Source organism: Sphaerodactylus townsendi, linkage group LG06 (assembly GCF_021028975.2).
Source record: "Sphaerodactylus townsendi isolate TG3544 linkage group LG06, MPM_Stown_v2.3, whole genome shotgun sequence".
NCBI lineage: Eukaryota > Metazoa > Chordata > Lepidosauria > Squamata > Sphaerodactylidae > Sphaerodactylus > Sphaerodactylus townsendi.
The window spans coordinates 74,414,826-74,442,759 of NC_059430.1; the positions used below are offsets into that span (position 1 = coordinate 74,414,826).

The window sequence follows — 27,934 nt, forward strand, 5'->3', positions numbered from 1 at the left end:
AAATTCACTGGAAAGCAGTTTGGGAGAGGAGTGAGTATTAATTTATAATACATACTAAAAAGCCTTAGATTACTTTCTTGCAACCCCCCCCCCTACTTTCTGACTCAAGCAACTAAACTCTACATGCAAAACAATCTCAATTCTTTCCATCACCCACTAAAGCAGCAATGGCGAACCTTTTTGAGACCAAGTGCCCAACTGCAACCAAAAACCACTTATTTATCGCAAAGTGCCAACATGGCAATTTAACCTTAATACTTAGGTTTTAGTTTAGAAAAAATCGGTTGGCTCTGAGGTACACATTACTTGGGAGTAAGTTTGGTGGTAGTTGGTGGCTTTGCTTTAAAGCAACCGTGCAACATTTTGAATGGAGCACAAGTACCAGGCTCGCCTGCTGAGGCCTTCCTGGTTGCCGCGGTGCACGCACGTTGTGCCCAGCAGCCCAGCCCAGCCTAGATGTGTGTGTGTGGGGGGGGGGATGATTTTCCGCTTCCCCACATGATGAACTCTGTGTGTGCGTGCATGCGTGCCCACAGAGAGGGCTCTGAGTGCCGCCTCTGGCACGCGTGCCATAGGTCCGCCACCAGAGCACTAAAGAAACTATTCTTGATATGTTGCTGTAACTCACTACCTTGCCTTTAGCCAGAGAGAGTCTGACTAAGATCTTTTGACAGATTATTTGTTTGTTCGTTTTAACAATTTCAATATAACTTTTCCGGAAGGGTACTTATGGGGGCTGACAACTAAAACAATATAGTAGAACTACAGAGGAATGAAAACACCAGGCTTCCTGATAAAATACCTCTCATAAATATGTTCACAAATGCCCCAAAAATCTTGTTCTAAAACTATAGATGTTACCATTGTGAAACAGCATTCAAAAGGACTGAGCATTACCCACTCAGCTGCTAAAACTTACTTAAACAATCAAATCCCAAACACTTGTTTGCCAGGCTTTAAGGGTTTTTTTTCTAAAGAGGCTACTAACCTTGAATTAATGACCACCTCTCTAAGTATATCTACCAACCATACTTGCTTTAAAATGTTCTATTTTTCCTCTCCAAATTTAGTGAAAAACGAGTATAAATATCGACATGGAATCCTTTTCTAAGAAGTAAACCTTTAAGCAGATCGTTACCCCTCCCGCCCCCTTCCCTTTAATCTCTCATGGCATGAGGAGAATGCAAAATAAAATAGAAAGTGTAAACAGAGCTTGTCGGGTTTCACCAAGCACTATCACACCTTCCTGCAAAGTGTCTTTCATGTTTGTTTTGCACAGACACAAACCTCCCGACCCGAAGCAGCCTGATTTCTTTGCTTCACAGGAATAGGACAAAACTCCCCCGGGTCTTCAAAACAACCACTAAAACAGTCTCTTTAAGACTAAACGAGCCTGCCTTTACCACTGAAAGCGCGAGCTCCGACTGGCAGGCAAGCCTTGGCGCACCTTCGAAGCCCCGCCCCACGGGACATACCATGGCTCAGAAGAAAAAATTAATATTCATTAGCTGCCCTCGGCCAATGAAGAGGCTGGAAAAGTGGCCGAAGAAGTAGAAGTTGGAAAAAGCGAGGGTTCGCGTAAAGGACCCTTAAGCGTCGCGCGCGGGTCTCTTCGGGGCAGGTGGCAATTGCGCGCCAAAGCAGCGCAGCAGGCGGCTTCCGAAGGAGTTCCCGGGGGATCGCGGATCCAGGACTGAGCCGGGGAGAGCTCGACTGTCAAGGGACCTCCATGCGCCGGCTATGCAGAAAGAAGCGCCCTTTGGACTGCCCAGCCTGTGCGTGCTTTGGGCAGCGCTGCTGCTAGAGCTCTGCCCCTGCGGAGCCAACGGCGGGAACTGGATGTGAGTAGCAGGGGAGCTGCGGTTTTGAGTTCCACTTGCGTGTTCAAATTTTCGGTTTTCATTTTTAATCTCTCGGCTTTGTTGGTTTCTAAGGTTTTGGGAGAACCTGCGCCAGGTGATGCTGTGTGGCATGCTCATGCTCAAGCGCACAAAGGGTTGCCAACTCCGGGTCCGGACATTTCTGGAGATTTGGGAGTGAAGCCAATAGAGGGTGGGGTTTGATGGGGGAGGAACCTCGGTAGGGTATCATGTGGAAGAGCCCACCTGCAAAGCAGCCGTTTCTCCAGGAAAAGTGGTATTTGTCGTCTGGAGATCATTGGTAACTCTCAGAGATCTCCAGCCCCTAGCTGGAAGTTGACAACTCTAGGCATAAAACCTCCTGCCATTTTAGAAATGAAAAATATTTTCACGGGGGGGGGGGGGTTAAGCAGGTCTTGCTTCAGTAGTTTGAATAGCTCCATTCTGCATTGTCCAGAATGCACATTTATATTACAAGTGCCTGTTTGCTTAATTAGTAATATTCAAACATTTACCATAAATAGAGCAGAAGATCCTCAAAGGCAGTTCAAACAATTCTTAAAAACTTCTAGAATGCTTCAGCCTCCACAACCCCGCTATGGTGGTGGTTGTTGTTGTACATTGTCACTTTAGGATTTGCGTTAAATTTCAAATAACAGACTCACAAGCAGAATTCCCCCTCCCCCTACTCGAAACTATAACAGTTTAAAACTGTTATTTAAACAATGTTTTTGATGTCTTATTGACAGAATTCACAAATTGTAAGTATCAGGACTGTGGTCAGAGCAGTTCAGTTCTTGGCATCTCTACTTAAAGGGAACAGATAGTAGGTAGTGGGAAAGACCTTTCCTTGAAACTCCAAGGAGTGATTGTAAGAACAGATAATACTGACCTTGATAGACAGATGGTCTGAGTTGATATATGGCAGCTTTATGCAGATATGTGTGTATCAGGACAGAGGTTCAAAGATACTTGTTAATGTTGTGCAGAAAGAACTAAAGCCACTGGCTATAATTTACAGTCAATGTAACAGTTGCTCTTTTCCACTTTCTGTTTTACGTTAATAATTCATACATACAAATAGTGAGAAACTCAAAGGCACATAGAGTGTCTGATGAGACTTTAGACACGGATTCCAAATGTAATCCCAGATTAAATGTTCCAGTTAAACTAAACAATATAGTTGTGAACATATGTAAAAATTATAGGAACTGCAAATGTAAGGAAAAATCTGTTCCCCTCACATTGCAAAAGAATACCAAGAGGAATAAAAGTATAGTCTCCAATGGCCTGGATTCTTGCCTAATATTTGGTATGTGTTTTTAAATAGTTCAGTGGACATTATTCCTAGGGATAATTTTACAAGGAAGATTCAACAGGCACCTAAAATTCTGCCTAGAGGATAATCCCTGGAGTTATTATACTTCAATTAAAAGACAAATTTCATTGTTTATTATGTCTGGTTTTAATCAATAAAATATTTTAAATCGTCATTCCATAAGCACCAAATGTTATGTCTGAACAGGCTACTTTGCTGATGGTGATATATGTCTGGCCAGCTTTGTCTCTCCAAGGGGGTATTTTTTGCAGTAATACAACACTCTGAATTTCCACAAGTGATCTCAAGAATGGTTTTTGAATTTCTAGTATACAAAGGAAGGGCTTCATGGACCTCAATGTACAGATTGATTTAAAAAACAAAAACCATCTTCTGCTACCTATAGGTGTTTCCTGATGAAAATGCTTTGTAGGAGTTGGACTCAATGAACCAGGCATCTGCAACCCACATGGGAATGGTGCCAAACTGTTTGCTGATAGTGCTGATCCAAATGGACTACCAGGATCAGAGCTTCTCTGACACCCATCAAGCAAGAGCAGCACTGATCTTGCGTCTTTTGGTGCCATTTGATTCCCTCTTCCACATCCATTATGGGCATGAAAGTCTCCTATACTGTGACACAACAGAGATGTGGGTGCTTTCATCCTTACTGAATGGTGCACTTTTAATCCATTTTAAGCTTCAGCAATAGTTTGCAAGTGGATTTTCGCATTACACACAGTTCAATCCAGTTGTAATGTGCAGTGAAAGTGGACTGAAAGTGCATTATTCAGCATGTGTGAAAGAGGCCTGGAAGCTGGATTGTATGGATTGTAAAAACATCCAGAATGTGTGCTGTTTATTGGCCTGTCCCTACAATATGAATATTTGAGGCTATTGTTTGAAGTTCTCTGTAAGGTTCTTCTTGTATCTGTCTTCCCTTTTAAACTTCTCGCTTGGTTTGTCCCATGGTGTGTTTCTTATCTGTTATTGCTATCTGTTGTGGATTTGGTTGTGTGCAAGAGTCAAAGTGTCTGGTACTTACCTCAGGACTGCTTCTGCAGGTGGCTGGGCATTGCCTCCTTCGGAGTACCAGAGAAACTTGGTTGTGCTAACCTGCCACTCAATGGTCGCCAAAAGGATCTATGCAAGAAAAAGCCCTATCTTCTGCCCAGCATCCGTGAAGGAGCACGCCTAGGAATCCAAGAATGCCAGAGACAGTTCAGACATGAACGGTGGAACTGCTTACTCTCTCCAGATACCTCCTCTATGGAGTTGAGCCCTTCGTCCATCTCTGTGGCTCCTTCCTTCTCTGTCTTTGGTTATGAACTGAGCAGCGGTATGTCCTCTGGTCAAAAAGTCATTCTTGAGTTCCACAGTTTCTCTAGTTGGAGGTGGAATTCCAACAATAATGTGCAGCTTATGGAATTCAGACAGGAATTCTGATAGCTGCATTTGGCAGCTGCAGGTTCCCCCTAATAACATCCCTCTTAAAAATGCCTTAAATATAGCAGCAAAAAATTGTCAAGTTGGGGAAAGAGAATTCTGTGTGGACAAAGATTTAGACTTACATATTCCTTGGAATCCTTTGATATTTTCTACTGCAATTTTGGGTTTTTAAAAAAAGCAAAATTAGCTTGTGGAGGAGGCAGGGTGGGTAGAGAAAGGTTCCTAGATTCTTTTTCAGCTCAAAGTCACCCTCCCCAAGCTACATTTTCACCCATGGATGGGGTGGATATCTTCCCCCACAATGGATGCAAAAGAGAAGAGGTTGAACAGTTTGTCAGCTCTGATTCAGTGTGCCCAGATTGATACTGGTTGAAAAATTTCAAAATGCAGAGGATGAAAACAAATGCCACAGAACTCCATGCAGGGTGTAGTTTGAGTCAAACTATCCATCACTAGATCTAGAAGGAGTCTCTACTGTGCTGGTCCTTGGCAGGAATGACAGCCAAAGTCAAGGGCTTTAAGACTACCCATTTGAAAAGGCTTCAACACACTTATCTCTTTGTTTAGCACAATCTGAAATTACTGCTTTGAACATTGATAGGGCAGGTAACAGGGTGAGCATTTGTCTGTGGCATCATTGCAAAGCAAAGGTGTAAGTTTCTGGAGAATTTATTCCAGTTTTTTACTGGTGTGACCAGTGGTGGGATCCAAAAATTTTAGTAACAGGTTCCCATGGTGGTGGGATTCAAACTGTGGCGTAGCGCCAATGGGGCTGGGCGAAGCACGACGGGGGCGTGGCTGGGCATTCCAGGGGCGGGGCATTCCTGGGCGGGGCTGTGGCAAGGATGCAGCCACTGCGCCGGTCCTTGGGCGGGAAACGAATGCACACAGGCTCAGGCTGCCACGCACGCTGGTGCAACTCCTGCTAGACTGCTTCAAGTTCTGCGCGCTACTGCTGAGAGGAGAGGCATAACTAAGGCAAAAATCACATGGCAAAATCACCAATTAGTAACCCACTCTCGGCACACACAAATAATTAGTAACCTACTCTCGGGAACCTGTGAGAACCTGCTGGATCCCACCTCTGGGTGTGACCCACTATATACTTCCTTTCACAAAGTAATGGTAGAGATTGAAGTCTAGATTTCTGGCACGAATCTTTGCCATGTGCGAACAAACATGACCATGGAATTTTGCACTCATCATAATTGGCTTGTACTGTGCAGAAAAGCAGTCTTAGAATTGATTTAATGAAATTTGAAAAAGTGTGCTAAATATTAAAAAAGAAAGGTCTGGCTAAATTGTGAGTAGAAAGTTATGCAACTTATCCCTGGAATCCCTGGAATAATATGCAACTTATCCCTGGAATCAGGCTCCATCCCTGAAGACTGGAAGATGGCCAATGTCACACCAATCTTTAAGAAAGGATCTAGGGGGGACCCGGGAAATTACAGGCCAGTCAGTTTGACATCTGTTCCTGGTAAATTAGTAGAATCTATCATTAAAGATAAAATTATAAAACATGTAGAAAAGCAAGACCTGCTGAGAAAGAGTCAGCATGGCTTTTGCAGAGGCAAAATCCTGGGTCTTTACAAACTTTACTAGGAGTCTCCTTTTTGGAGGGGTGTAAACAGGCATGTGGGACAGGGGTGAACCGGGTGGACATTATTGGGTCTACTTTGGATTTCCAAAAGGCTTTTGACAAAGTTCCCTCACCACAGAGACTGTTGAGAGAAAAAACTCAGCAATGAAGGAATAAGAGGGGAAGTCCCTCCTAGTGGATTAAAAAAAACTGGTTGAGAAACAGGGAAACAAAGAGTGGGTGTAAAATGGGAAGTTCTCACAATGGAGAGATGTCGTGAGTGGTGTCCCCCCAAGGATCCGCTTTTGGGATCCAGTGCTCTTTAACCCATTCATAAATGACCTGGAAGTAGGGGTGGGTAGCATGGTGGCCAAGCTCTCTGCAGAGATGATACCAAATTATGTAGGGGGGTGGTGAGAACCACAAAGGATTGGGCTAAGAGCTCCAAGCCGGACCTTTGATAAATTAGGGCAGGAGTGGGCTCACAGAAAAACATGGCGAAATGCAAGTCTCAATGTAGCAAAATGTAAAGTGATGCACACAGTGGGCAAAAAAAATCCAAAACTTCACATACACGCTACAGGGGTCAAGTGCTATCAGTCACAGACCAGGAAAGGGATTTAGCGCTGCCTTAGTTGATAGTCTCCATGGGAATGTCAACTCAATGCATGGCAGCTGTGAAAAAGGCAAACTCTATGCTGTGGGATCATTAGGAAAGGAATCTGGAGAATAAAACTGCAAAGATTGTCATGCTCCCTTTATATAAAGCAGTGGTGCTGACCGCGACTTGGAGTAATCTGTGTCCAGTCTCCTGGTCGCGATCTCAAAAAAGAAGGATATTGAAGAGATAGAAAAAAGTGCAGAGAAGGGCAAACAAGGATGATTGAGGTGGACTGGAGCACCCTCTCCCTATGAGGAGAGAGGGCTGCAGCGCTTGGGACTCCTTTTAGTTTGGAGAGTGAGGTGGCTAAGGGGGATAATACTGGATTGAAGCTCCTATAAAATTATGCATGGGGTAGAAAATGCTTGACAGAGAGAAATTTTTCTCTCTTTCTCACAATACTAGAACCAGGGGGCATTCATTGAAAATGCTGGGGAAGAATTAGGACTAATAAAAGGAAACACTCTTCTCTTCACGCTAACGCAGTGATTGGTGGTTTGGAATATGCTGCCACAGGAGGTGGTGATTTTGGCCACTCAACCTGGATAGCTTTAAAAGGGGCTTGGACAGATTTCTATGGAGGAGAAGTCGATTTATGGCTACCAATCTTGATCCTCTTTGATCTGAGATTGCAAATGCCTTAACAGACCAGGTGATCGGGAGCAACAGCCGCAGAAGGCCATTGCGTTCACATCCTACATGTGAGCTCCCCAAGGCACCTGGTGGGCCACTGCGAGTAGCAGAGAGCTGGACTAGATGGACTTTGGTCTGATCCAGCTGGCTTGTTCTTATGTTCTTATGTTCTTAAAGTTGCAATTCTATGGACAAATGCAGGACTTGTATTGATAAAGTTCCAGGTTCAGTCTTTAACATTCCCATATGGAGAGCTTCATATAGCCATGCTAGGAAACTATTGACTCTGCCAGAACTATTGACTCTGCCAGAATGGAAAAGAGGGTTCAGTCTGATTCTATTAAAAGTACTTCCATCTATTTGCCCACGAAGATGTTTCAGAAACTGGTCCATCTGCTTTTTAAATGATGTAGTTATTATGGAAAGACAGATTTACAAATGAATAGAATCATAGAGTTGAAAGGGGCATACAGGCCATCTATTCTAATCCCCTCAATGCAGGATCAGCCTAGATGGACATCCCTAATAAATGTTAATCCAGCTGCTACTTGAAGACTGCCAGAGAGAAGACGCTTACCACCTCCCTAGGCAAACGATTCCACTGATGAACTATTGTCACCAGTATCTCTCTACCCATAATTTTTGCTTGTAATAAGAAAGCAATGTTAAGAATGCTGCATTTTCCAAGCTCTGCAATCTCAATAGGTTGGCCTCCACCAGAGAAAAATGGTTCCCTTGAGTACCATTGAAACCAATGGAACATGAGAGTTGCAATTAAGTTGTTCCCTTCATTTTGACTGGACTAATGTAGAACAAATTTTCATTGGAGTATGGCTAAATTTCTGCTTCGACCACTTGGTTTTATGTTCCATGTTGACAGCTGTGAACCATCCTTGTTGATGTTTCAATTGGCCATGAATGTGTGCTGTTGATCTCTTGCATTCTTTTGTAGGTACCAAAGAAACAGCATTTATCTATGCAGTGACTGCAGCTGGGCTAGTGTATTCCGTGACACACTCATGCAGTGCAGGAAATATGACCGAATGCTCCTGCGATACCAGTCTGCAGAATGGTGGTTCACCCAGTGAAGGCTGGCAGTGGGGTGGCTGCTCTGATGACATCCGGTATGGTATCTGGATGAGCAGAAAGTTCTTAGATGGCCCTGTAAGAAATATCACTGGAAAAGATGGAAATGGATTGATTGCAATGAATCTGCATAATAATGAAGCTGGAAGACGGGTAATGGTTACATTGTTTCCTTCTTACATGAGAAGAGCCCTGCTGGATCAGACCAGTGGTCCCTTTAGTCCATTATCAACTTTCACAAAGCAGCCAACCACTTGCCTTGGAGGGCCAGCAAGCAAGGTGTAGACTGATGCCTTCGCCTGATGCTGCTTTCTTCTTCCACCAATGCCCTTTGGATTGGGAAGAGAGAATAGTCCCTCTGCCTTTTCCCATGTGATCATGCATAGAAATTCCCTGTAGCTTTCACATGTGATCATGTGTTGAAATTCCCTACACAGCAAGTCGTGCATTAATCATTAGGCATTTCCTTTACCCCAAATAAGCTTTGAAAGCCCATACATAGATCACATTCTACTTTTGTAAAATTCCCTGTGTACATACACAGTTTGTGTGCATTGGGGTGCCTTTTTTACATGGAGTACATTAGAGCAATGGCCTTTAACATCTCCAGAGACCCTCAGGTTGTGAAGCCCCACCTGATGGATTGCAAGCTCCTGTAGCACCTCCCTATTTTTCTTTTCTTTTTTTGGAAAGACTGCTGCTAGCATTATGTCAGTCTGTAAATCAAGGGTGTCTTACCTCTCCTGCCTCTCTTTGCACATAGGCAAAGAATTCAGCAGTGGAGTGGATTTCTTCATGGCTCAGACCCTTGGCTTGTCCCTTACTATGATACACCACCTTGTGTTTGGCTTGTGCTTCCTGTCACCACAGTCCTGGTCTTGATACTGGTGAGATTGTATAGCTAGAGTCTCTCTTCTTGTTACGCAGAGGCGTGCTGGGGGGAAATGGTGCCCAGAGACATCCTTCTCCGGGTGCCCCCCCCGCTACACCTGGGGCGGTGCCTACCCCCAGGCCCATCCCCGAGCCCTGCCCCTTCCTGGCTGCCGGCTCCAAGCCGGCATCCCTTCTGCATGCCCCTCTGGGGAGGACAGAAGCAACTGGAAGGCTCTATGCTGGGGTCTTTGCTTTTAAGCTTGGGGTTGAGGCCACACCCAGAAGGGAGGGCAGAAGGGACTGCCAGCTGCTGGCTTGGAGCCGGCAGCCAGGAGGGGGTGGGGCTTGGGGGAAGCTGGCAGCTGGGAGGGGGGCAAGTCTTGGGGGGTCCTCTAGCTTCCTTGGCCCCACCCATGTCAATGACTACATGGGCAGGGCTGAGGGTGCCAGAAGATGGCAAGGCAGCAGGAATTCTTGCTGCCTTGCTGTCTTCCTGGTCACACGGGGGCCCGAATTTGCACCCCCCATGTGACCAGATCAGTGGCACCCACCACTGTTGCTATGTTACTGCAAGGAGCTTGCAGCTCATTGGATCTAAGGCTACCACCCAGGGTTAAAAGTGTGTCCCAGTTCTAGAAAGGTTGGCCACTGTTTGAGACACAAGTAAATTGCATAGCTCTAACCCAGGGGTAGGGAACCTGCGGCTCTCCAGATGTTCAGGAACTACAATTCCCATCAGCCCCTACCAGCAGGGCCAATTGGCCATGCTGATAGAGGCTGATGGGAATTGTAGTTCCTGAACATCTGGAGAGCCGCAGGTTCCCTACCCCTGCTCTAACCCTTTGTACTGAAACATGAATGGTTCCCCTGCCTATAGCTTGGTTCAAACGCCTGACTGACCTGGATGTTTGCATTACAGTATGTTTCCTTCTCTTTGCCTACAAAGCACTGGGACTGATACTATTTATGCTCATCTTCCAGGGGACTGTTCATATTAGTTATATTATTCACGACTGAATAATATCTTGGCCCATTTATCTGTTTCTCCCAGTAATGTGAGTCTGTTAAGATCTCTTATTACACAAGTGACTACATAAAATATCTCTAATTGGTCTGAGCCTGACTCCAGAGTTGGGTTTGGCCAATGAGAACTACAAGAAGTTAATATGTGTAGAGAGCCAACACATGCCAGGCATCAAAGTAGCATGGTTCCTGCCAAGAATTTTAATAATCCACAATATTTGCACTGATGTAATTAAAATACAATCCAGTAAAAATATATATATAGGACTGGAAACCTGCCACCTAATAATATTCGCTGGATTGCTGGGACTGCAATGTTAAGAATGAAAGAAGAGCTCTGCTGAATCAGCCCAGTCCAGCATCCTGTTTTGCACATGGCCAAACAGTTACTTTAGGGCCATCAAAAGGGCATAAAGGATGATATTCCCTTGATGTTGCCTCCTGGCACTGATAGTTAGAGGTTTGTTACCTCTGATCATGGAGGTTCCATTTAGTCACCATGGCTAGTAGCTGCTGAAAACTTGGCCTCCATAAATTTGTCTAATCCATCTTTAAAGCCGTCTATGCCTGTGACAATCACTACATCTTCTGGCAGTGAATCACACATTTTATTCACTCGTTTAATTCTTTCATTTTGTTTTCTGTAGATAATGGAATGTTTTGGCAAATTATAAAAAGCTGAATATATTTGGTAATAACAGTCACAATGGTGAATTCTGTAACAGTCACATTGGTGAAGCTATGAAACGAGCCAAGTTATTGGTATCTATTTAACATACTCAAGAATTAACCCTTAGAAAACAAAAAGTTTTGGGTTGTTTGGTTATTCTTTTTCTTCCTTTTTTTGCTCCAGGCTGTAGCAAAACTAATGACAGTGGGCTGCCGTTGTCACGGAGTCTCTGGGTCCTGTGCCCTAGAAACATGCTGGAAAACCATGTCCACCTTTGACAAGGTTGGCAGTTTTTTAAAAGATAAGTATGAAAACAGCATCCAGATTTCCAACAGACTGAAAAAAAAGCTACGCAGGAAAGAAAAAAGCCAGCGCAACATACCCATCCATAAAGAAGATCTTCTGTATGTCCACAAGTCCCCAAACTACTGTGTTGAAGACCGCAAACTGGGTGTCCCTGGGACTCAGGGAAGGGAATGTAACCGAACTTCAGAGGGACCATATGGCTGCAACCTCCTGTGCTGTGGTCGTGGATATAACACTCACGTAGTCAGACATGTGGAGAGATGTGATTGCAAATTTGTTTGGTGCTGTTATGTGCGCTGCAGAAAATGTGAGAGCATGACTGATGTTCACACTTGCAAATGAAAAACCATCTACCTCTGAAACCAAAGGGATGGGAAGCCCTACTGAGTAGCATTCTTAGGGTTCTGCTAGGCTTAAAACTGTCTGAAAGTTTTGGGATCTTATTGAAAGAGCAACTTGGAATAAGTAGCACCCTTGCTCAAAAGTAACAGGAAAAAAGCAGCGGAGACCTGCCTCCATTAAAGTTTTTGCATAACTGGATGCCACAGATGAGTGACTTGATGTTTGGTTGGTGTGCGTATTAAGTAATAGTGATCATTCATGCCAGTGGATTCAGTGATGCTTTTATCTGCAATAAATACACACAGCAGTCAAGAAAGGAATAACTAACATCGAGAGCCTAAACAATGCTACTGCTGTCAGCTTGGGATCAGTATGCACACTAGTCCTACCTATTTTTTTAAAATGTTGTGATATGAATATTTTAAGAACAAAAACTTGTTCTCAGGCGTAACACTATTGCCACCACCTTCAGTTTTTATGACTGAGCTTGACAATATGCTTAAAGGGGACAAGAAGTAACTTAATGCAACTGCTTTGGCCAAGTGATGGAACTTTCCTTGGCTAAGCCCCCAGCCATGATGTTTCACCATCATCTCCAACTTGGCTGGAGAAGTTTGGCCCTACCTGAAAATCCTGCAGTCCCACCAAGTGAAGACTGTGGCTTCACAGGCTTGGTTCTTGGGTTCTGGAAGAATCAGAGAAACAAAACACTACTGATATAACTAATTGCTTGGCAGGCTGAACTGGGGACCAAGCCTGAGATGCTTAGCAATAGGACCATGCTCAGCTAAGCAGGATCCCAACATGGAAGAAAGGTTTGGTTGGGAGACCGGAACTTACTTGCAGCATAGATGTGTTTTTTTCACTTGCTTCTACTGAAGTATTCTCAAAAATGTCATTAAGGAGAAAGGGAAAGATGGATCACATCTGTGGGATTATGCTGCATGGAAACCACCCCAAACATGCTCATTTTTTCTCTTGCAGGATGAAGATTTACATTTGTTGTTTTCCAGTGCCCTATTTATATATTTGTTGTTTTCCAGTGCCCTGTTTAGTACCTTTTTTTTTAGACCACCAAGGAGCTCAGTGTGTCCTTGCAACTTCCATGTGAAGGAGGTTGGTTGGAAGACGAGAGCTGGTCCAGAAAATGACAGCAGAACAGGGATTTGAACAAGGTTCCCTTCAGTGCTACTGCAGCATTCTAAGCATTATAACAGATCAGCCCTCCTTTCTTCCAAAACTTTGTAGTTAGAGACTGGCTGAACAGAGGTAAGAAAGCATCTGGAAAAATGTTCAGAGCTTCATAGTCAAAAGATCAGCAAAATCCAAAATTCCTGTTTCGATCGAAAACTATTTCTTTCTGTTACTGCCTGTGGAAGAAGAGTGGCATCATTCTCTAGGATGGAATACTTTGCATTGGGCTTCATTTTAACAAGGTCATGAGAAGAAGACAGGCTACAAGCTTTGCCAGGAACATGATCTTTATCTTGCTCACCTCTTGTGATAGTATGCAATGCTAGAAGTTTCTGTCAGGCAACTTTGAAACATTTTAGCACTCTTGAGGGGTGGAACCAAGATACATCACATAGAGAGGTAGTCCTTAATCTGCCCTACCTACATCTTCACTCCAAGTATACTGGTTGTGGTTTATAACTGAAAAACAGGTTTTCACACAACCAGTAGAGACACTTCCTTCTACCCTTTCCAGTAAAGGTCATCACCGTAAGTTAATTTTTAGTTTGGAATTAAGTGCCTGTTATTGGACCCTAATAATCCTTACTGGGTGGAGCAATTTGGGTGCAGTTGAAAGAGCCCGATTTTGTATACACTAACTGTTTTGTACTGTGCATGTACAGGGGGAATGGTGCATCACAAGTTTTTGAAACTCAAGATACAGCATGTGGCTAGGTTTTTGTGTGTGTTAGTTTCTACTAAGGCAAAAGTTCACTGTAGGTACAGATTGATCATGTCCTTTGATTTCAGTCAGGAATTATATATGAAGAAGTTTGGATTTCTACAGTCCAACCTCTTGTATATTTACTCAGAAGTAAATCCCATTGTGTTCACTAGAGTTTACTTCTAAGTAAAGTTGAACTGAATTGCAACCTTAAATATTTTTTAAATTGTTGATTAATATTTTACATCTTTAAAAAAGATAGAATTCATTGCAATTTTTAAAAAAATAAAAGCTTTTGAAGCTCTGAAGAAAAGCAGCTATGTTGTAAGCATAAAGACCCAAAACTTGTTTTATAAATATTTAAGTTGTGCCCCTCACCTTCAGTGTTTGAAAGGCACATCTGTTAAGTGCCCCGACTAATAAGATTATATTGATCTTTCATGTCCTTATATAAGCAAATGTGTCTAGAATACTTTTTTAAATGTGTGCATGTTAATCTTCCTCACTGGGAGGGCAGCGTTTTTAGCCAGTCTTTTTAATAGCTGACAGGACTTGCAGAGAGGATTCTTTCAGCCAGTATGATCAAGACCATTACTGAAACTGCTAAGAGAGTTGTGCTTTAAGGACAGAAGATTTGATGAGTCAAGTTGCTTCAAGGGACTTGCCCAGTCACTTCCATGGATGAAACAACCCAGCACATGTAACAGACCCCACTTGCCTTCAAAGCCTGACCCCTTCACTTGCATTGAGTGTCTTTGCCTTGAAGGCAAATGAGGTCTATTATGAATGCATCAAGCTGCTGCTTGCTAGAACAAACAACAGAGTTAGCTTGGAAGCTCTACATTTCACTGTGTTCAATGTAAGTCTACCACTACAACCCTCCCACATTCTCAGATTTACTAGTTGTCTGGCCCGGAAGGCTTTTCATGAGCTAAAAGTCCTATGTTCAGAGGGAATACAGAGACTGTATATGGGAAATACATCACAGGATTGTTTTATATTGTGCTATAGGATCCTTTCCCCACAATATTTCATCAGTCTTTTGCAAATATCTGGGTAAGTTTATATTCTAGGGACACAGTAAAGTGATAATTTGGTTGCATTGTTACAAGTCCTGGTCGGCGTCTTCTGAACTCAGCTTCCATCATTTATTTCAGGGGTACATGTATCAAGGAACCTTGAGGGATGTTCTGTGAACAGGTAGGATAGAGTTCTTATCTACCCACACATACAGCATGCCTATATTCAGCCTTGTTTGCACACACTAGAAAGCAGCACCAACTATATTAAGAACTGTCAACCGAGTCTACATCTGTCCCTCTAAAGCTTTCACTAGATGATCACTTGACAATATCCCACTACAGAAACCTCACATGAAGATCTGGACAGGCACGTAAATAAATGTGGATTCACCTTTAATGTCAACGTTTGGCCTTCTGTCCAAAGCAGCAACTAGGTTTCCTCCAAAAGCAACAAACCCTACTTTCTGAACTAACAATATAACATTTGTGGAATGTAAGGAATGAAGCACAATGATATCACTGTTCAAACAAACCCCTTCCCGATAACAAATTATTCAAACCCTTGCTACAAACAATGGAACAATTTAAAAGAATGTCATAATACTCTCTATCTGAGAAAATGCTACTTAAGTCCCTCAAATTTAATCTTGCTGTGCTTTGCCGCAATCCTCTCTGCAAAACTGATCATAGTGCCACTGGCTGCTTTAGTACATTTTGTTAGTTTAGGCTTGGACTGGCCTATTCACTCCAGTTAGATACACACAAGATTGTTATGCTTACTGGTAAAATGGACAGCCCAGTTCTCACAGCATGCCAACAATCCTTTTCATGTATTCCAGAAGAATGAGGGAACTGAAACACATCATGATTTCATGGATATTTATGTGAAGAGTAAAGTAAAAGTTTTTTTAGATTTTTAAAAACTTTATTTGATGAAAAATATATACATGGAAATGCGATTTGATTTCATCTGAACAAGAACTAAAAATCTGCATGGTATATTTTACAAATAATTGGTTGACAGAATAATGTCTATTTATTGCTGTTTTACAATAGCTGGGGGGTGGGTGGGGAATGACACTAACAAGTTAAAATAGTAAAGCAGCTCAGACTCTTGACATAGGGTAGTGGATATTTCTTCATTATTCTCAGTATTACTTTAGCAACTTTAGTGCAAACAATTTTTATATAATCCAAAAACAACTGTCAGTTCCTGTTACTAACATAAGCTCTTGTGGGAGGGGGAACATTGGCTATCCATGCCATGCAATACAATATAGTCTGGATAGCAAGAACAGGCCGAACTATAACTTGATCCCCTGCAGCAAACACATTGAACCATCAGACTCTTTGCTCTGTTAAAAAAAAGTTATACAATCATTACTATTTAAAACCAATATAATATTATGTTCCTGCAAAATTAATTTACTATCGATCCCTATGAACATGTCTCTAACACCATCTCTGCAGGTGTATGTGCAAGTTTCTCATAGTCCTACTTCATGAATATATAGTTTTGTATTCAAGAGAAAAAAGGATAAAGACAGACCCAAAGTGGCCAAGACCCTGGATTTCCCTTCAGCTCTAGGAGCAAATAGCATTGGAGGCTTCTCACAATTTTAAAGTTTCAGGAGATACAACCTACTTTCTGAAGATGGGGAATGGGGGAAATTTTACTTCCTACATCCTCCATGTGACATTTGTGGGTAACATGAAACATAGTGTTGGTTCTGATGGTGTGGAAGGGACTCAGTTACACACAGAATTTCTGCTAGACACCACTCTAGTGGTGCTATGGGATCACAAGCCCATAAAAATAATTTGGAGGACATGTATGCAAGGACTACCAAGTACAAGGGAATGTAGCTGTGCAGATATCAAATATGTGTATGGATATCTGTAGAAATATTTAGTGCAAATAGGTCCTAAAAAACCTCCTGTTAAAACAGATTGTTTTAGCAACCTGTTCACCATTATGGAAGAGTGAGTGTTACACACCATATGATTTCCCTCCATGCTCATCATTATGGGAGATTGTTACACACCATGCCATTTCCCTCCAATTCTTCACTTTATAGAACAGTAGTAGCGAAGCTGTTCAAACTGAATGATGCATGCTGATTTAATTTGCTTATTTGTTAAACATGCTATCATTTCCTTCCTGGACAATACAGCCGTCACCTCCCTGACTCTAACAGTATCTAAATCAGTTTTGGTATTTGGCAGATCACAGACCTTTAAAAAAATCTAGCTGTCAGACATAACTATATTATGCTGCTCTACTAGATGTTTGCATTGCTAACCAGACAAAATAGATGGTTTAGCAGCAGTTGCAGGTACAAAGTTTTTCATTAAAAAAAATCTAATTGTGCTTCTTGAAGCTTCTAACATTTCTGTATCCAATATTCAACCTTCACATTTTGAGATCTGGAGCCAAATCACAGAAGACTGTCTGAACCAATTCTAGAAGAGAATGTGGCTCTCCAGGCGTCAGAGAATAAAAGACACTCTTTCTGCTTTAAAAAAAATCTACATATCCCACTGAAGATATGCATTCAAAGCAATTGTGTTGTCTGAGAAAAGTACAGCATAGTTCAGGATTGATTCAGCTATTTATTGGGTACAATGACTGCCCACACCAGGAGTTCTAAAAAATACATTCCACAAAGTAACCTGAACATTGTGCTTTTAGAGGGGAATGCATTAGAAACAACTGTTTCATCTGCTGGGGGTCTATTTACAAAAACCCAAAGTTCTCTGTTTTAACAATAAATAAGTCAGATATTCAGACTCTCAATGCTTCATGCACACTCTAAGGTAAGAACATGCTTGGAAAGTATTTACAGAGGGCACAATCCACTGGGACCTTTTCCTACCCAAGTTCCTTTTAGATGAATGGGAGTCCTTCACCATGTTCTTGTGCAACTCCTGGTCATTTCTACAGCACTTCTGCAAGGTACAATCATGGAAGGATTCGGCACATAGACAGTATTCTCTCTCCAAAACCCAACAGCAGCAGAAAGTGCATCCTCCCCGCTCCCACACACACACATATATATTCTGGTTTGTAGGTGCCATTTGTACGATTCCGTTAGTCTTGCTTCTGCGGGATGCACCCTTCCATCTCTACAACCTCTGGCCATCCTTCATATTTGTTCGAATCTTTGTTGTTTTTAATATGCTGTAAACAAATTTTACAGTTAAAATAAAGCTGTTAGCCTCAATGCAATCACAACCATTCTTGATGAGCAATCTAAGTGTTAGTCTATAAAACAATGTAGCAGCATTTCTATTCCAGTTGGGAAGGGCACGTGTGGCCCTGAGCTTGACTTTGGTAGAGAAAGGGCAGGGCAGAAAATCAAATCAGTAAATAAATACTCCACATGAAAACAGTCACTTGAAAAGCGTCACTACCGGGGTAGCTTTCTGTAGGCATAAATCATCCTGGTTCTAGTGCTTGCATCTATGTACAGACAATGTATCATAGTGGGGTTTTTTTCCTCAAAACTGAAGAGTAAATAAAGCTCACTGAAGCCTGCACAAATTCAACAAATTTAGCTACAGTATCAGGATAGGCTTCCTAACTATAGGAAAAGCTTATACCAGGAAACTAGTTGTGGCATTTCTGTCCTGAAGTTCAAGTTTCTGTCCTGAAGTTCATCTCACTTCAAGTTTTAAATGAGTCTAATGGTAGATTCCCTCATCATTTTTATTGCATATTATTTATTCCTAGAGAAACAGTGCAGTGTCATACTAGGATCTTGGAGTCTAGCTCAAATCCCCTCTCTCACAGGGAAGCTTGCTGGGTGTCAGAGGCGTTCCTCCCATTGGGTAAAGTGGGCAGTTGCCCAAGGCACCCCCTTCTGGCGGGCGCCAAAAATGCAGGTTCGTTTGTGGGATTTTTTGTATTTTCAGTGTTTTTCCGTTTTGGGGCTGCAGAGGGCGCAGTTTTTAGGCTAGCAGCACCAGGATTTCAGGGATTTTTTGGAAGACTCTCCTGATGATATCACCCAGGTTTGGTGAGGTTTGGTTTAGGGAGTCCAAAGTTATAGACTCCCAAAGGGAGTGCCCCCATCCCCATTGTTTCCAATGGGAGCTAATAGGAGATAGGGGCTATACTTTTGAGGGTCCATAACTTTGGACCCCCTGAACCAAACTTCACCAAACCTGGGTGGTATCATCATCTTAATATCTTAATAATTGCACCCCTGATAGCAGCCATCCCCTAAATTTCCCCAGATTCTCCTTTTAAATCCACCCCCTTCCTGCCAATGCTTGCTTTCTTTCTTTTATTCTCTCCATGCCTAATAAAGATTATTATTATTATTATTATTAAATCCACCCCCTTCGGTATGGATTTAAAGGGACAATCTGAGGTCCCCAGTTTAAACATTGAAAGTGATGCTGTTTCAGAGTGGGAGAGAATCCACCCCAAAACAGCATCACTTTCAATGTTGTTTAAACTGGAGACCCCATATTCTCCCTTTAAGGTGGATTAAAAGGAGAATCTGGGCTCCCTAGTTTAAACACCATTGAAAATAATGCTGTTTGGGGGTGGATTCCAGCATCATTTGTTTAAAATAGGGAGCCCAGATTCTCCTTTTAAATCTACCTTAAAGGGAGAATCTGGGGTCCGCAGTTTAAATAACATTGAAAGTGATGCTGTTTCCCCCAATTGGGGGGACTGGACACAACACCATAAAATGTTTTCATAGCAGTAATAAAACATTTTGAAAGCATTTTGAAAATGTTTTTTTAAAAAAAATTCTGCTGTGTGGCATGGCCCATTGCTGTGTTCAGATTTGTGAGTTGGGGCATGTTCTATAATGTGATGGTGACTTTGAAACGACCTGGTGGAAAAAATCATTGTTGGTCACAGTGGGAGAGGATGGCTGCCCATGGGGGGGGGGGGGCATCAAACTCGGGTTTTGCTCAGGGCTCCAGTTTGCCTAGGTACACCACTGCTGGGTGTCCATGAGCCAGGCAAACACACACTCAGCCTAACCTACTTCACAAGCTTACTGTAAGGATGAAATGTAGGAAGAGAGACCAATTAAGTAACTTTTTGTCCCCAGTGGCGTAGGAGGTTAAGCAGCAGTGGCGTAGGAGGTTAAGAGCTCGTGTATCTAATCTGGAGGAACTGGGTTTGATTCCCAGCTCTGCCACCTGAGCTGTGGAGGTTTATCTGGGGAATTCAGATTAGCCTGTACACTCCCACACACGCCGGCTGGGTGACCTTGGGCTAGTCACAGCTTCTCGGAGCTCTCTCAGCCCCACCTACCTCACAGGGTGTTTGTTGTGAGGGGGGAAGGGCAAGGAGATTGTAAGCCCCTTTGAGTCTCCTGCAGGAGAGAAAGGGGGGATATAAATCTAAACTCTTCTTCTTCTTCTTCTCTTCTTCAGTGGGGAGAAAGGTTGGGTACAAGTGAATTATAAACAAATAAAGTAAAATATATTTATGATATTTCTGTTGCCACTTTTCCAGGGATCGTAAGTATCAATAAAACAGTCGATAGTATTGAGAAAATGCATCCCTTCAAACACCTTGTTCAAAAAACACACAGTTCATATATTAAATCTACACAAATATACTAAAAAAGTTCAGTTGTATAAGAAAATCTCCACTAAAAGTTCAATGAAACGGTAAGGGTTTGCTCCTTTTTTGAATGTTTATGAAAGGATTAGCTTCTCTCACTCATTCAGGGAGAACGGTTCAAACATAACTGGGAAGACTCTAGACTGTGCCATGCTCGGAGAGGAAGCAGTGGAATAGGATCGGATTTAGTCTGGGAAATTGATTCCATGTAAAGCGTAACTAATCATTTCCAACATGGGCTGGAGTTATGTATTTATCCAGGGGAGGTCAGGATTGGCTCGGGGATTCCAATGGTGATGGGGTGTGGAAGATACAGTGGTGGGAGAAAGTATGTAAAGAGAAGGGACCTGAGATATGGTCAAACATGGACCATCCTAACCTCCATCCCATTCTGAGAAACAATGGAGGTGAGCTAGGAATATACACCCTTCTCCAACGCTGGTGTTGTGCAGTGCCAGGTCCATCAACAATAAGACAGGATATTGTGCAGCACATGAGGTGGAACTACCATGTGCTGAATGAGACCTGGGTGTGGGAAGGCAAAATGGTTGCTTTGAAAGCTTACTCACCCATGTTTTTCAGTCCTCCATCCGTCTCAGACTAAGGACTGGGAGATTGGGGAAGGGGAGTAGAGGTCCTTATTCAGGAGTCTTTCACCCTCAGGGCGATCCCCATACTGACAATTCCCAGCACTGACTGTGTTGGCCTAGTGTGGGATAGTCATCCAATGAGCTTCCATGGCAGAGTAGGGATCTGAACCAGATATAGTTAGAATAACCACTATCCCACAGTGGTTTTCATGTGTTGGCTACTGTTGAACAGGAGGGGGCAGACAGACAGAGGGAGCAGACAGGCCTAAGTGAATTATGGAAGTCATGTGGTAGCAAGTTGCCCATGGGTTGCTGCCAGGAAGGACTAATATATTTCTAAAATATATATAGCTCCTTCTGCATTGCCCCTTGGCTCAGAATAGTTTGGCACTGTGCCATTAGGACAAACACCAAGGCTTCCCCAAAACCACATTTATTTTATTTTAAAAACATACCTATTTTTCCTTTTTTTCATGTCAGACTCAAAGCTGTGTATTCATGTCTTACGTGTTTAAGAACCAAGCATTCACACTTTACCTGACGTGATAGAGATATGAAGGTGGAGTATTTGGGAAGTGGTTAAAGGAATGGCATTAAAAACTCAAATTATTTTCTTTATGTGTGCACTTTACATGAAAAGGAAATTAAGATGCAGATTTAAGTCCACACAGATTTTTACAGCAGTAGCGGTAAAGTAATCAAGTTATATTGGTGCAGCATGGTAGCACACTTGAAAAGTAGTAATATAGCCAGGGCTTAATTTTCTGAACCTGATAAACAATACAGCTGAAACCCAGCAAATAAAAACACAGCAACTGGAATGTTCCATCACCTGTCCCCAAATCTATTTCCTTCCTACACTGAGCAATGTGAATGCAAAATGCCTGTTCTTTGTTGGATTATGGGACCAGGTATAGTATGCTATTAGCTCAGGTATAAAACACAGCTCCAAATGTTATCCTGAAAACAAACCTGTTCAAATGGACTTTTTGTCTTGATTCCTTTTCCACCACAGAAGACCCAATTGTCTCTAAAGCCAAGGTTCGTGATAGACGTGCTTCCCAGTTCAGATATCAGCTTCCGTGCCTCTTCATTAAGCCTTGAACAAGAGTTCACTATATAGAATTATTCAAATAAACATTCTGCTTCAGATGCCCTTCAAGTTCTGGTATTGTTTGAGCAAACTGTACAGGCCGCAAAACTGGCATGTCCCATGACAGTTCTTTAGGAGAACAAAAAAACTTGCAGAAACAAAAAAGAGGCAACCAAATTTTATCATATTCACCCCATTATCTTTGTTCTAAATTTTTCCCTGCTCCACTTTTTTTGTTTCCTTCTCCAGCATTGGACAAAGTTCAAAGCTCTTTCCTAAGTAAAGGCCTTGTAGTAAACATTCAGATAAACTATGGAAAACAAAGCTTCTCATTTAACTAGTCTGAAGAAACTCCTAACCTTGATAAACAAGCTCAAAGTTCTGCTAAACCAGAGCACTCAAGAGGCAGCTGCTATTCTATGCTATTGATATATTATATATGCTTGTACATTCAGTAAACTGTATCTATAAATATTGCTAAATATTATGCAGTTATTAACCCTTCTCTATGAAACTAGGAAAGTTTAATTCAGTTCTATCCCCTCACTCTCTTTATCCCTCAAACTGGGACAATATTAAAGGACATCTCAGATCCCAATCATTCAACCTTTGACTCTCTTGAATAATGTTTTATTTATAGCCTTTATTGCTGATTGAAATAAAATCAGTCACTGGTTCCTTCCCTAACTTCAGCCTTTGCCAGTCTATTTAGCATGTTTTCCCCTTCCTGAGGGGTAGATGTCCCTTGCACGCCACAGAAGTATAAAGTATATCACATCCTAGCATAAAATAGTGTCCTACCGCCTCCAAAACAATGTGTCCTGCCGCATCCAAAATAACCATTATTGGTTGAGCAGAGGAGACCGGTATGGTGACATCTATTCTGTTCACAAGTTACACGGAATGCAAATGCAATCCATTTACAGAGTAACCTTATTCTTCACATATGCACTGAGTAATTCCCATGTTATGTTCACTGCATGTACAGCTCAACATGTGATTGAAAGTGCGCATTTATCTAGGTATTGGTTCCTGATTTTATTCGTAAAATGAATGGTCATTGGACCTTTCTTACAAACAGATGTATGCATATATAGCCAGAGAATACGTACAGGATGTATGTATTAACTGTAACTTACCAACAGGGCTACTGTAGAACCAGAAGGGAATATACTGTACCCCTGAATGAAGAAGAACTGAGAAACAAGAGACTTGGGGGAGGGGAGAGGCTTAGAAAGCTTCCACTTATTTGCACTTTTCATTTAGGGAAACTTGGACCTACACAGGATTGTCCTTTGTGGATGCATTACCCTGTTCTCATCTCCTCAAGCACCAAGAAACATTCTGAATACAAAAAAGCATTATGAAAGATTTTGGAGTAAAATCATTAGTGTTTTCTAAAGACTTACTTAGTGGCGCCGTCATCATAGGTTGCCATTAAGACAATAGTTCCGTCTAGAATAGTCTTCAAATATTCAATAAGTGGGCCTACATCTAAACAACACAGAAGCGTGTGTTATTATAGTACAACATTCTCTAACATACCACCATTTAACATCATAACAAGAAACTTCATAGAAGTACTTTACATGAGGTGTAACAGCCAAGTTTTAAGGATTTGACCTGTAATGATTCTATTTCCAAAAATTGTCCTCAAAATGCACTTTTGATCCTCAAATATCAGGATGGGCCCAACCTTTATTTTACTAGTCCACTGAGCAAAATGTAATAGTTTTTTATTTATTGAAATATTTATGTCGAACCTTTCCTGCCGGTCCAAGTTTGGAGCCTTCTACCAATCTAAGGAAACTTCCTCCTTCTTAAGTGTCTCTTCTGATAGAAGAATAATTTAAGTTGGAGAAAGTCTCCTTAGGCTGGAGAAAGGTTACTTGGAGAATGGTTGGAGCCACCTTAGTTTCTTGCCAGCCTTGATAATGATATTTAATTTATGGCAGTTCATATTTTACAGTTATTTCATGCCTGAAATACAGGAGCATTACTATGGCTCATTCCGCACAAGCAGAATAATGCACTTTCAAACTGCTTTCAGCGCTCTTTGAAGGTGTGCGGAATGGCAAAATCCACTTGCAAACAGTTGTGAAAGTGGTTTGAAAATGCCTTATTTTGCGTGTGTGGAAGGGGCCTAAGTAAGAGACAACTAATATTCAATAGTATATTATAGTAGTTGTCCAGTTTTGTACCTTAAGGAAATTTTCCACATCATGTGGTCTGTAAAGGACCAGCAGCATACCTGCTGTGAATCTCCTGTCCTTTTGTAGAGGATCGACCACTGGCTTACCCGTGAAGGGTTATTCTCCATTGAGCGACAGAGGACATCTGGGTGATTCTTCATCCACCATTCAGGGAAGCAGGAAATCCTTGATTGATTTCCAGCTTCTTGGCGGTTGGTCTCTGCCCCTTTGCTCTCCAGTTCAGGGTCTCTGCTTTGCAGTATCTCAAAATATACCACTGTATCAGACCAACTCCTTCCCTAATTTGAAACTTTAGAGAAGGATGATACAGAAAACATGTAATGAATAAAGAATCAAACTATGTGAAATTTGAGAACATCCCAACACACACAGAAGAAACAAACGATAATAACTTCAGACCAAGAAGCTTAACATACTTACAAAGTGCTGCCTTGCCTTATGAGAGGAAATAATGACTGACCCAGGGTGGGGGTGGGGGGGCAGATGTCCTCTGTCGCTCAATGGAGAATAACTATTCACAGGTAAGTCAATGGTCATTCTCCAGTGAACGAGAGGACATCTAGGTGATGTTCCACAGCAGTGTCACCTCCTATAGGGTGGGATCGTAGTCCTCTCCAATATGTTCTAGGTCTCTAAGCAGCATCAGCCGCACTGAAGACATTTAGCCTGTAATGCTTAATGAAGGTGGACAGAGAAGACCATGTTGCAGCCTTGCAGATCTCTTCCACCGATGCATTTTTATTAAAGGCCACATTGGTGGACACGTTGTGTACTGAGTGTGCTGTTAAGCCGGTCAGGACAGTGAGACCTTGGGCTATACCAGGGGTAGGGAACCTGCGGCTCTCCAGATGTTCAGGAACTACAATTCCCATCAGCCCCTACCAGCATGGCCAATTGGCCATGCTGACAGAGGCTGATGGGAATTGTAGTTCCTGAACATCTGGAGAGCCACAGGTTCCCTACCCCTGGGCTATACACTCTCTGAGGCATTTACTGACAATTTGGGGGGATAGCTTAGTCCCTCTATTGTGGTTGGCTACTGAAATGAAGAGTGACTCAGATCTCCTAAACTCATGTGTCCTTATGAGGAAGGCTTGAAGAGATCTCTTAATGTCCAGCCTATGCCAATAGACCTCTTTGGGATGCTTTGGATTTGGGCAGAAGGCAGGAGGATAAATTTCCTATTGTCTGTGAAACTTGAAGTTCACTTTGGGTATGAACGTTAGATGGTGTGTAGCACCACCTTATCCTTATGAAAAATGCACAAGAAGGGTTTGATTGACAATGTTGCCAGCGTCGAGACCCTTCTTGCCAAAGTCACAGCCACAAGGAAGACGGTCTTCATTCTTAGATGTTTCAGCAAGATGTCAATGAGTGGTTCAAACAGTGGTCTGGTTAGGGCGTGAAGTATCCTTCTAACAGGGTCTGAAAGTGTAGTAGCACCAAGCGGATGGCTCTCAACTCCAGTAAGTTGATTGGCATCCTGGTCTCTTCTGCAGACCATAGGGCCTGGGTGTGATTGTCCTCCAATGTCGTGCCCCAGCCCAAGAGGCTAGCATCGGTGAACATCAGCCTGGTGGAGCTGGTCCAGAAGTGCTTGCCTTGGGACAAGTTGGCTGGTTTGGCCCTCCACAGCAGACTGGAGCAAACTGCACGGGGGACAGTGAGCATTCGATGAGTCTTGTTGGCAATCTGGAACTGATAAGGACCAAGAAATTTCTGAAGGATTCTGGAATGAAACCGGCCCCAATGGAGTACCTCTGAGTAGGCCACCATGATGCCTATCAGGCTGGCTAAGGACAGGAGAGAGCATCTGGGGTTGGCCAGGATTGACTTGGTCTTGGTACTTAGTAATACTTCTCTAGGGGAATAGACAATTTGCATGTCCCTGTGTCTATAATGAATCCTAGATGTTCCAATGTCTGGGCTGGCTCTAGGGAGCTCTTTTTGACATTGACTATGAAGCCATGCCTCTCCAATGTTTGGATAGTTAGAATACAATCTCTCTGAGCCTGACCTGGGGAGTCTGATCTTATGAGTATGTTGTTTAGATAGAGGTATAGATGAACTCCCTGTTCCCTGAAAAGTACTATTAGGTTTATTAACTTCTCTCCCAAAGAAGGTGGCTCTACTTCTCCATGTATCGAATCGGAGACTGAGGATTCCAGGGGTGTATAATCAGGACTCGTCCTGGGCTTCTTAAGCACTGCCTTGGTTTTCCAAGGAGTGTGGGTCCATTTATTATCCTTGGGAGGAGAGGTGGGAGCCTTACCCAGATTATCCAGGGAGGGAGTTGGCACCCCAATGTCCCCAAGATGGTCTCTGAACATGTCATGGTTGCCCACTCAGCAGAATAAGATTCCTTAATAAACTTTAAAATTTCAGCTTTAAATGAGGAGAGATTATCGCCCACCTACTGGGGCTCTGCAGATCCTTGGTGAACATTGGGAGCTGATTCCAGGCCAGCGTTGACCTGGAGAAGGGTTCCAGAGCGCACTAGGCTTCTGAAGCACGCCTGCCCATAGCCGCCATTTTAGGCGCCACCACAATTTCCACATCTAAAGCCTCATTGCCAGAATGTGCTTCATAGTGAGTCTCTGGTTCGGGGGAGAGGGTCGCCCAGTCATGGGACATACCTTCCCTCACCGGGGAAGAACTGAGGTCGATCTGTGCATCCTCTTCTGAGGACAGGAAGACCTTTCCCTTGTGCAGCATTGCGGCAGCAATTCACCCCCCTTATCTGCCTCTGTTCTCAAGGGAACAAAAGGCAGCAGCTGGCAAGGACGCCGAAAAAAAGACAACTTGTTAACGCTATGGCCCAAAGGGCTATAGTCCTCTCTTTAATTAGCAGGCAGCGAAGGTTAGCAAGTAAGGATAGAAAAGGCAAGACAGTGTCTAACGAAGTCTGCTCGTCCCTGAGACAGGAAGAAAACTGGAGAGCAAAGGGGCGGAGACCAACAGCCAAGAAGCTGGAAGTCAATCAAGTTTTTCCTGCCTCCCTGATTGGTGGTTGAAGAATCACCCAGATGTCATCTTGCTCAATGGAGAAACTGGTAGATGTCCCAGGAGTCAAACCCACTTAATGCACTATTAACACTGCCTGTTGTAAATTAAAATGTACTCATTATACAGTCAACATTTTCTGTGGATGTGTGTTGTCAAAATATGTTTCATAGGGCAGCAGAGAAATTTGTGTTCAAAAGGTGAATGCCAACATGGGTTAACTGGTGAATTCCAAGTATTTCATTCAAATCAGGTTTCAAACCAAATGCATGTAAATCAGCGATGGACAGCATTATGCCCTACTAACCAAAGAATGAAAACAGAACAACAACTGCTTATTTCTTATTGTGTAATGATGACTTTTAAGTAGGAATAATGTATTTCTCTACTTACCTCCACCCCACATGTCAAAGAATTTTGTGTCCATCCCTTCACCTGTTTTGCCTAGAAAAGGGAAAAGGGATGACTGAAGTCATTTCAATCAATAACTTGTTCAAAAATTACACCAGACATAGGAAACAGGATGTGATTGTGTGGACACCACTAACAGCCTTGCCTGTGCTACATAATGTGACCCCTTGCACCAGTTGCCATTCAGGGGTGAAAGGATATCGGCTCACAGCCCAAGCCTTTTTCTCAGGCTACGCTCACACCCTTCAAACACCAGGTAAAAGCTTGTGACTGGGTTCGATGTAAGAACTACCATGGATCATTCTTG

The 27,934-nt window shown here is 42.7% G+C and overlaps 2 protein-coding genes across 3 annotated transcripts in view; one reads left to right on the forward strand and one right to left on the reverse strand.

Moving 5' to 3' along the window:
• The first annotated feature begins 1,536 nt into the window (after positions 1-1,536).
• On the forward strand, positions 1,537-15,644 carry WNT16 (Wnt family member 16). Its single transcript, XM_048499759.1, has 4 exons — positions 1,537-1,841; positions 4,242-4,516; positions 8,455-8,741; positions 11,338-15,644. The coding sequence occupies exons 1-4, from the start codon at positions 1,741-1,743 to the stop codon at positions 11,800-11,802; spliced, it is 1,128 nt and encodes a 375-aa protein (XP_048355716.1). The 5' UTR covers positions 1,537-1,740; the 3' UTR covers positions 11,803-15,644.
• Positions 15,645-17,606: 1,962 nt separating this feature from the next.
• Positions 17,607-27,934, reverse strand: part of FAM3C (FAM3 metabolism regulating signaling molecule C) — a 46,905-nt gene continuing 36,577 nt past the window's right edge. For both annotated transcript variants that reach the window (XM_048499761.1, XM_048499762.1), the window contains exons 7-10: positions 27,610-27,660; positions 23,410-23,494; positions 21,880-22,006; positions 17,607-17,902 (exon numbers count right to left, since the gene is read on the reverse strand). In XM_048499761.1, the coding sequence (XP_048355718.1) occupies positions 17,813-17,902; positions 21,880-22,006; positions 23,410-23,494; positions 27,610-27,660 (353 nt within the window). In that variant the 3' untranslated portion in view covers positions 17,607-17,812. The remainder of the gene's footprint in view (positions 17,903-21,879; positions 22,007-23,409; positions 23,495-27,609; positions 27,661-27,934) is intronic.

What these genes read in the sequence shown, in the direction of transcription:
- WNT16 (XM_048499759.1), top strand. Translation starts at nt 1,741, where the DNA reads ATGCAGAAAGAAGCGCCCTTTGGACTGCCCAGCCTGTGCGTGCTTTGG. An exon ending in GCCAACGGCGGGAACTGGAT is followed by an intron (nt 1,842 to 4,241) that starts GTGAGTAGCAGG and finishes CTGCTTCTGCAG; the next exon opens with GTGGCTGGGCATTGCCTCCT. An exon ending in ATAATGAAGCTGGAAGACGG is followed by an intron (nt 8,742 to 11,337) that starts GTAATGGTTACA and finishes TTTTTGCTCCAG; the next exon opens with GCTGTAGCAAAACTAATGAC.